The 9,985-nt window shown below is 37.9% G+C and overlaps 1 protein-coding gene across 1 annotated transcript; it reads left to right on the forward strand.

Moving 5' to 3' along the window:
• Positions 1–8,394: 8,394 nt before the first annotated feature.
• On the forward strand, positions 8,395–9,489 carry LOC306854344 (G-protein coupled receptor 4-like; the record flags this gene model as incomplete). Its single annotated transcript, XM_079392277.1, has 1 exon — positions 8,395–9,489. The coding sequence occupies one exon, from the start codon at positions 8,395–8,397 to the stop codon at positions 9,487–9,489; it is 1,095 nt and encodes a 364-aa protein (XP_079248403.1).
• Between the last annotated feature and the right edge of the window lie 496 nt (positions 9,490–9,985).

Raw genomic sequence — 9,985 nt, forward strand, 5'->3', positions numbered from 1 at the left:
ACTGGAATAATAGCTGCTAAAAATCAGCTGTCATGAATTACATTTTCATGCATTACTTTAAATTGTAATAATATTTCTCAATCTTACTGCATTTTTGATCAAATAAATGCAGCCTTGGTGAGCGTAACAGACTTCTTTCAAAAACATTAAAATCTTACAGACCCCAATCTTTTGTGCACAACAGAAACTTGAAAAGATCATAAAACTACCATAACAGTAACCCATATGTCCTGTGTTGTATGTTTTAAGTTATTTGAAGCTACTTTGCATAAGGAAAAGTCATGAGCATGAAGGAAATGTTGTTTGCTGAAAATCTTACCCTCTAAAGCAGCACTAAAATCTTACTCTCGTTTGCACATTTTCACGTGATGAGACACATGAGATGATGTTTGAATACATATAAACACAAGTGACATTTGAGAGCTATGGCGGAAATAAAGCAGATTTTGTATCTGTTTCTCTCATAATGCATATAAATCATAATGGCTTCAGAAGACCTAAATAGTGCATGACTACTATAAACCACTTTTATGGTGTCCTTTTCGGAGCTTGGCAGTTCCTGGTCAGTGCATGCTTTCCGCTTTTGTTTCATTGTTGTAGGCAAACCGTTCCTTTAATAACGGTTACAGTAACACGCTTACAATGGATATATAGCGAGCCAACATTCCAGACAGTTTAAAAGTTGAAGTGGGACTATATTTTTCTAGGTGCATGAATTCTGAGTGTCTTTTAAGAATTTAAGTTGATTTGTCTGTTTAGTTGTGTATCTGTAAACAATAAACACCATTGCTGGATTCAGAATGGCATCATCGGTGGGCACCGACATGGTCCGGTGAATGATCTGCTCACACCCTTAAAAATAAAGGTGCTTCACGATGTCATAGAAGAACCTTTTTATCTAAATGGTTCCATAAAGAACCTTATGTTTCTCAAAAGGTTCTTTGTGGAACTAAAAATGGTTCTTCTATGGCATCACTGTGAAGAACCTTTTAAGCACCTTTATTTTTAAGAGTGTATGCCCCCAGGTAGACAGCATGGGTTTGTGTCCTGCCTAGCTACCTGCTTATTCATCATGCTGAGCAGTTTGGAGCCCAATTGAATTAGTTCCCTTCCAGTTGCCCAATGTTCTCATGTTAAAAGCCTCTGCTGTTTGAACAGCCAGGTGCGTCCTGGCAGTAAAAAAAAGTTTAGTTAGGCTTCTTGCACCACTACCATCATACTGAATTCGACATGTCACACTTAAAGGAGCCAGGATTCAAATACCATAATATTCCTCATTGGTGATGACACATTCATCAGCTATTTTGTACTTTTGGCTGATGCAGACCGCAAGACCAGAATGCTGTAAGTCTGTAATTACATTTAACATTGAATAATTGTGTCTTTTTCCACTAAACGTCACTCTAGGGCAGGAAAGACTGCTGGAGGAAGAATAATGTCTTGATAGCATCAAGAATATATTAATGTGTTCTATTCTGTATTAATCATTAAATATAATTCTGACACGTTGATCTGTTTTGCAATAGCTGTTTGTGTGTGTGTGTTATTCGATTAAAGTGGACTGGCAGACCAACACAAACAGTCCCTGTTTCTTTTGTTATTCGTGTCATAACATGAACAATGGTTATGGCTTTTGTAGTGTCATAGTTGGTGTCTTAGGAAATACATAGCAGGTGCCAAACCAGATCTGCATGGTGTTACATAATTTCAGAATGGAAAGCTCGAAATTTCGAAAACTTGAATGAGAAAAGATTACATGACAGAAAACCTGCTGACATCTTGTAATGTATCATAAAAATGTAATCTTTTAGATTAAAATAGATTAATGTATTAAGGAAAGCTCATGGTTTTTAAAGTGTATATGCAACTGGCCATTTCTTTAAATGAGTTTCATTTTTATGCCTTTACTTAAATCATTTGATTTGACAAATGATTTTTAATAGTAAAAATATTCCATTTAGGTCATAAATATTAATTGCATAATAATTATAATAATGAAGTAATAATCATTATAAATGAATAATAATAAAGGAAGTTTTAGATTGAACAGTATGTCAATTCTAACGAATCATATACAAATACAGAGAGTGTAGACATTCAAAAAAGAGTTATTAAATGGTTAACTGGTCGTAGAAGTTACATTGTTGCTGTTTCTTTGAAATGTATCAGTGTTAAAAAGGCTGAATAAATTGGTTGGATACCAGCAGGCAAAGGTGTCAAATCTCACCAGTCAACAATCTAGAAAAAGCAGTTAACCACAGAACTTGACCTCCCCTTTGCCATATTCTCCAGGGCTAGGCATGAACCTGATATGAGAGCGGTGAATGCAGTAGCCTAGACAGCACAAAGGTGCTTCTTTTTCTGAAGTTTCCACATATTTATTATATATTTGATCAAAATAGGGGTTTTAATGGCTGACACCAATACAGTATCAAGAACGTTGTAAATACGCTGCTGTATGTCATACAGTCTAATGACAGCAAATGAGATGCACACATACTGGAGAAATTAACACTTGTTTTACTCATTCAAATTTCCCCAAAAAAGTTGAAAACAAATAATTTTCCATTTAAAATACAATATAAGAGATTTGTTCTCACCTGCATTTCTTGATTTGAATTACTGTTTTTCGCATGCGTTTTTCCCTCATATAATTATGGTAAAGTAACCTAGGCTTCTGTGTGTAGCTTTTGTGTGTGACAACTGGAGAGGACTTTTAAGATTTAATAGAATGACTTTTCGTGGAAAGAAATGGTTTCTAAGAGCTGACCTTGAAGAAGCTCTTGCTGCTGGGCGATTTCAGGAACAATTTTGAATCACTCAGCCTGCTGCAGAACTTTCCACTTTCCTATAAAGAGTACAGGTTATTTTCAGGCGTTTCTTTTGTGCCACAGCTGTAAAAACCTTATCAAACAGGAATTATTTGAAATGATGAAAAATATATATTTAGATTTGCATCATTGTGTGTCTATAAACGTGTCTACATCTTTTGTCACCTTTGATATGGGCTTCATATAGTAAGGTTTTATCCAGTTTTAAGTCTAGCTGTCCTTTTGTCCTTCCCGTGGACATTTTAATAAACCTTGTTTGACCCCGGTGTCTGTTGCACGTCCAGGAGTTTTTCCAGGCCTGGCTGTTGTATCCTTGATCTGATCTCCCACTAATGAGTGAATAAATGAATAATTAGATGTTTCTATTTTAGATTCAGCCTTTTTTCTGGATGCTTCCCTCTCGCTCTGTCTTTCTCTTCCTCTTCCTTCCTGTCTCTCTCCAGCTCTTTCATTAAGAAATAGCGGAAAGACTTGTCTCTCGGCACCTCCTGATTGGAAATCTGCCGGCTCCTCTTTTCAAATGCTAACTGTATTTGTTATTGTGAGGGTGCTGTGATAACATTGGGGTCAGTCCAGAAAGGAGGGAGGTTCAAGGCAGAGAAGGTCTTATTAAGGCCATCATGTTTTACACTCATTATTTAGCATGACCCCACTGAACCACAGGGACGACTGTCACAAAACATAAAGCTGATAATAGCTCTGATAAAATCCATCTGGCAGGGTCTGGGCCTAAATAATCTCTTTTAGCTAAAAAAAAGCAAGTCATTACCTCATTATGTATGCAACAGTTTGTTTTAGAAGGTATTTCCGCATTCGCATTATTGTACTCATGCATGTAACTTTGCAGAAACCTTCAGTTCTTTCTTCATACTGGACAATAACAACATTTGTCATTTCATGACAGAGCCAGTGCCTTGGGAGATCAGGTCATTCAGGGGTCAAGTGTCCAGCCTTCCTTTTCCTATTAATTTTCCCTGCACGTACCATGTCTGTCACACAAGAAAGTGTGTTTCACACAACAAATCGAAAACTACATCCACAGGACAGGGTAACAAAATTGACATTTGAGCCTTAGGAATAAGACTGATTTGATTGAGATAATTACCGTATTCAGACACACTTGAAATTGAACCTAATTAAACAGGCTTCCTCGGAATGTGATAACATTTCGCAGGAGTCGATTATCATTTATTTGTATGTATGCAGAAAAACCATGTTAAACCTGTCTGGCCTCTATGATAGATTTTTTGAAATAGCAATAGTTATTGAATGCCCGCCACTAAACATTGCTTACGCAACATGCTGTACCCTTGGGCAGTTTGTCCTAATATATCAGAATCTGTTGTCATTAAATAAGTTCTGTATGGTTTGTATCTTTGACATTATTGTTTTCAGAACAACATGAGGTTAGTAAATGATGACAGAATTTCCATATTTCGTGAAATAATATGATTATTTCATAAGCGTGTAGTCACTTATGCTGACAGTTGGCAAAAGTAGCATACATTTTTACTAGCATTAGAGGAACAGATCCCATGTTAAACACATGTCCTTTAAGTCTGAGTTTGTTAAACTTAAACCCACCGTAATGGCCATAAACACATTTAACTAATAAGAAACCTTAGGAGAGCCAAGAATTTGAGATCTTTGAAAACTGAGTACCAGAAATGACCCATAAATTGTGTGTGAGCTTTAGCTGCAAGCCATGGCCATTGTGTTATGATGGGAGCTTATTTACTCTGGTGGTCTGTCAAACATGCAACAGGTTTCAGGTTAATGTGCTATTAGAATGCTTCCATTTCATTAATGAAGAATGCAGAGTTTCACAAATGTTTTTGTGCCACCACAAATTATAACCTTTATTTTACCAGGAAAAAGCACATTGAGATTAAAAATCTCTTTTACAAGAGCGTCCTAGCCAAGATTAACAAGATTAAGATCACGTGGGTTTAACAAATAACATCCATAAATTACACACAAACAAGCATATCATTACAAAACTAGTCAAAACATCTACAGCCCAATGTTTCCGTCTCCAAGTTGTTTAAAAATCCTTTAAAAATATAGTGAGACCAGCTCCTTAAACTGTAATTTTATTTGCAAATTATTCCAAGCAAAGGGAGCAGGAAATTTGAATGACTTTTTCCCGAGTTCAGTACGAGTTTTTCGAGTTTTCCCGAAGGCTATAGCTGCGAACAGATTTTTTACAGATATAAGTGTTAAGATATGAGGGAAGAAAACCCAGGATAGATTTGTAAATATAAACATGCCAGTGTTTTAACCTATGGATGGACAAAGCAGACCATCCGACCTGGGCATATAACTCACAATGATGAGTAAGGGTCTTAAGATTTGTTATAAACCTCTATAGCATGTAAACTTTGAGAAGATGCATGCATATATATAACATCACCATAGTCCAATACAGACATAAGAGGCAGCAACAAGCTTCTTTTTTGCCTCAAAGGAAAGGCAGGACTGGTTGGCTGGTCTAATTCTGAAATAGAAGCCCAAGGTCACTTTCAATTTTCTCACCAGTTGCTGGACATGAGGGCCAAAGGAGAGAGCGTCATCAATTAAAATTCTGAGATACTTATACTGAGACACAAATTCAATCTCCGAACCTTGAGAAGTTGTAATAGAAAGAGGATTATGAGGGATTGATTTTGATTTAGAAAACAACAGATTTTACTAGTTTTAGATCGAACCTCTGCTGTTATCTCATGTTTCCTACTGATTGAAAAGCATCAAGCTCACAAGCAATATCTTAAGACTGGTGACACACTAGGGAAGTTTTCTGTCATTCCAATAACTGATCTGTTTGGTTCAGTCTTAGACCTTTCATAGTGATCAAAATAGAGTGCAGGTCATTTTGTATTTATCAAGTTTCATCAGTGCAAAATTGGTTTTTGTTTTAGTTTTGTCTATTATCTTTTGTAAAGCAGTAGTCCGTTTTGAGTTTGGCATTGCAACACTGACAAATATGTTGTAGCCTAATCTTATGACAGCAGTATGACTCTATAGTCCCTATAAGGCAAACCAGTTCACTAGTAGTCACTAGTATTTTCAGTCAAGAAAATGCATCTACTTGAATAGGGAAACAGCTAAATCTATGTAAGTGTTTGTCAAAATTGTTTAATTAATGACTGGAATAAAACCTCATTCTGCTAGGAAGGCCTATCTCTAAAATTGTGCTGTGATACCTTCTTAAAGTGATTGTTCACCTAAAAGTGAAAATTCTGTAATCATACTCACTCACATGTTCCAAACTTGTATGACTTTCTTTCTTCTGCATGACACAGAAGAAGATATTCTGAAGAATGTTTTGTAGCCAACATGTTTGGAATGACGTAAGGGTGAGTAAATGATGTTAACACCAAAAGAGAATTGAATTATTTGCGCGAGTAGATTACATATAAAAAGTCAAAGCAAAGACGTGACTTCACGCCGGAAGACGCGGTTGTTGTGAACGCACGATATTCGCCTCAATCAAAAATGTCAACTTGAGCGGAAATTTGCATGACACGTTGTGGCGCAAGCCATTCAAAGAAGAGCTTGTTGTTTTTATTCGCGTAAGTGACACGAATATCATCCCCCAAGTAATCTAGAGCGAGTAAATTGATGAAAATATGCTCTTCACAAACTGTCATCATGGCCCAGCCATCCAAAAAAACAACAACCTAAAACCAGCCTAAGCTGGTTGGCTGGTTTTAGCTGGTTTAAGAGTAGCTGGTTTTAGCTGATCTCCCAGCCTGATGAGCTAAAGAAGTGGTCAAAAAACCCTCTAAAATCAGCCTGCTGACCAGCTATGATGAGGCTGGACGACCAGATAAAACAGCTTAAGCTGGTTTCAGCAGAGAGTCTGTACATTAAAAATGTACAATTTCAAAAGAAGTCTGAAGTTATTCTGAAATGTAAAAGGTTCTAGTTGGATAAGTTTCAGATATTTTAGTTCAGAGAACTGATCATGGTTTTGGGATGTTGTCCATTATCCCCAGAGTCTGAATCACATTGAGTCATTTCTCCACATTGTTCAGCTATTTCCTTTGAGTCTGAAGTTTAAATTAGGCTACACTGACTTACTTTGAAGTTATAAAATTAGTTCCTACATTTAATTTAGGAGAACAAAAATAAAAATAAAAACAAGTAAAATATTATGATTCTTTACTAGTGCATGTTTGAAATAATATTGTGATTTTTATTTTATTTAATTTTTTTGTGATTGTGATTGTGATTTTATATATGGATGCTAAGGTTTGCACATGCACTGCCACTCAGTTGATTTGCACACTAGCATATCCCATTTATCTCTTCTGCACAGTCACAGTTTCTCTATGAATCTATAAACAATCTGAAGCAAACAGCAAGCTTGGTATCACTCCAGACACTGTGGATGTGCCACATCACTATGGTTAAATAAAGGCACCATTTACAAAAAGGCTCCTTGTTTTACTTCATGAGTGCGCAGGAACTGCATGTGACAAATGATGGAAGTAAAGGTGGAAAGAATTAGTATCATTATTGCTTTGTTTAATTACAAATTATTTTCAATAATTTAAAAAAAAAACTATAAAAGTATACTGTTCAAATGAGAAGTTTAAATTGTTAAATTATTACATTATTAAATAAATATAAATGATATAAATTCATAAAATAATACATTTTGTGTTCCTTATTGTTTAAGGAATACTGTATGAATCTGAAAGGTTTTATAAGTGGCTTGCATGTGCAAGGATGTGAAAGGTCACCTGTCAAGTCATGTTCTGCTCTGTTTATTTTAAGTCATATTTCCTCATTCTAGAAGGTACATATAATCTGCTTGATCTAAGGAGAAAAAATACCTCCTTCATACCAAGATCTGCACAAACGTCTGTTCAGAAAAAACTTTCTCCTAGAGATTCTGTACCAGCAGATACAAACCTTGGAGAAAAAGATTTGTAATGAACGTTAATTCAGTTGAACTCCAAACAAACAGATGCTAATGTGAGGATGACCAAGGTTAGGGGTGGGAATAGGAAAACATACACTCAATGTATCACTGTGCAAATCTAATCTAACAAATACACAACACTGCTCTGAAAAGCACATTTCTCAACAAAAATAAAAATCGCAAAATTGCAGTGATCGTAAATAATGAATCATATGACTCACATAATTGTTCTTTTTCCTATTTTGCAGATGAATGTTGTTGGACACACCAAAGGAGATTAGTCATTGGGCGAACTTCAGAGATGGAAGTGACTATTTCATACTGCTAAAAAAAAACTTGACCCACCTGAAACCACTCCATGGTGATCGTTTTACGAGGATTATTAGCATGTTCTCTTGTGGGCACATCCTAGACCTCTCCTAGCCATGAAATGTGGTAGAGACATGTGACACATCAGACCCACCATGCTAGACTGTAGTGGGCAACAGTGTTACAGTCACAATACAATACATGAAAGCTAAAAGGAAACCTCTTGACTCCCTAATCTTATTTTTAAACATGGCTTGAGCTGGGACCGTAGAAGCCTCAGCCAATTTTGATGATTATAACAGTCTCTGAGGAAGTGAAGAGACCATGTGTAACATCTCAACCTCGTGCAATGTGGAATCGAACATAGACCAGTTCTTCCAGCCGGCGCTGTATATTATCGTCATCGTCCTTGGCTTGCCCACCAACTGCATGGCCCTGTGGGCCGCGTACATGCAGGTCAGACAAAAGAATGAGTTGGGGGTCTACTTGATGAACCTCTCGGTGGCTGACCTCTTGTATATAGCCACTTTGCCACTTTGGATCGACTATTTCGTCCACCATGACAACTGGATCCACGGTCAAGTATCCTGCAAGCTGTTCGGTTTTATCTTCTACACCAACATTTACGTCAGCATTGCCTTCCTCTGCTGCATATCTGTGGATCGTTACTTGGCAGTGGCTTATCCCCTGAAATTTGCTAAAGTCCGCAGGGTCAAAACAGCCTTGCTGGTCAGCGTTGTTGTGTGGGTAACAGAAATAGTGGCCAACTCTGCGCCTCTCTTCCACGATGAGCTTTTCAAGGACCGCTTTAACCACACCTTCTGCTTCGAGAAGTATCCCATGCAGGATTGGGTGGCCGGGATGAACCTTTACCGCACTTTTCTCGGTTTCTTGGCACCTTGGGGAGTGATGTTGGCTGCGTACAGAGGCATCCTGAGAGCCGTGCGCAGTAATGTCTCCACAGAGCGCCAAGAGAAGGCCAAAATCAAGAGGCTGGCCCTCAGTTTGATCCTCATCGTCCTCCTCTGCTTCGCTCCCTACCACGTGCTCCTGTTGTGGCGCAGTGTGCTCTTCCTCAGCAACCCCTGCGATTGCGGTGCTGAGGAGAACTTGTTTGGTGCTTATCATGTGACTCTAGCACTCACCAGCCTCAACTGCGTGGCGGACCCCATCCTCTACTGCTTTGTCAACGAAGGGGCCCGTCATGACGTGGGCCGGGCCCTGGCCACTATCTTCGGTCTCTTCCAGCGGGGCCAAAGCCCAGAGGCACTCATGGGAGCATCCATCACCGTTGAGACGCCTCTGGCTATGAAGAAGCCCGATTTCTACAGTGAGGTCAAAACGAATGCCTATAAAACTGACATTGAAGTGCTCAAAGACGAGTGCCTTCAAATGACCATTCTCAGTGTTAAAAAGTGAAGTTAAATGTCGATGTAACATACAGCGGCCTCATAAAGTGTGTGGACACTTAAGTGCACACTTTAAACTTAATTTTTATTTAAATTAGCTAAATATTTAAACAAGTGGCATCTGCAAATGCTGCTGGAGCTTTTCTTAAAAATAATCTCAGTTTCTGTGAGCTATTTTGTCAGTGACATTTAAAGCCCAAAATATACTTCGATATTGACGCGAACGCTTACGAACACAGGCCCTCAACAAATGCGCATTGTGAAGATTTGTCCTTGTACTGTTTCTACGCTATTTCTCTCCAGTTATGACTGATATAATTGTCTTTGTACTTGTTTAAACTAGAGTTGCATGTATCTCTTAACTAGGGTGGCCATATGTGCCGTTTATACGGGACACATCCTGGCCAGGATTTTAATATTGCCTAAATCATCCAAAGTAGTTTGACCAATAACATGCAGGTATTGTACATAATCAACCAATTGTGGCGCTACGCATGAGAAGGTGA

This window comes from Barbus barbus, assembly GCF_936440315.1.
Source record: "Barbus barbus genome assembly, chromosome: 34".
NCBI classification, from domain to species: domain Eukaryota; kingdom Metazoa; phylum Chordata; class Actinopteri; order Cypriniformes; family Cyprinidae; genus Barbus; species Barbus barbus.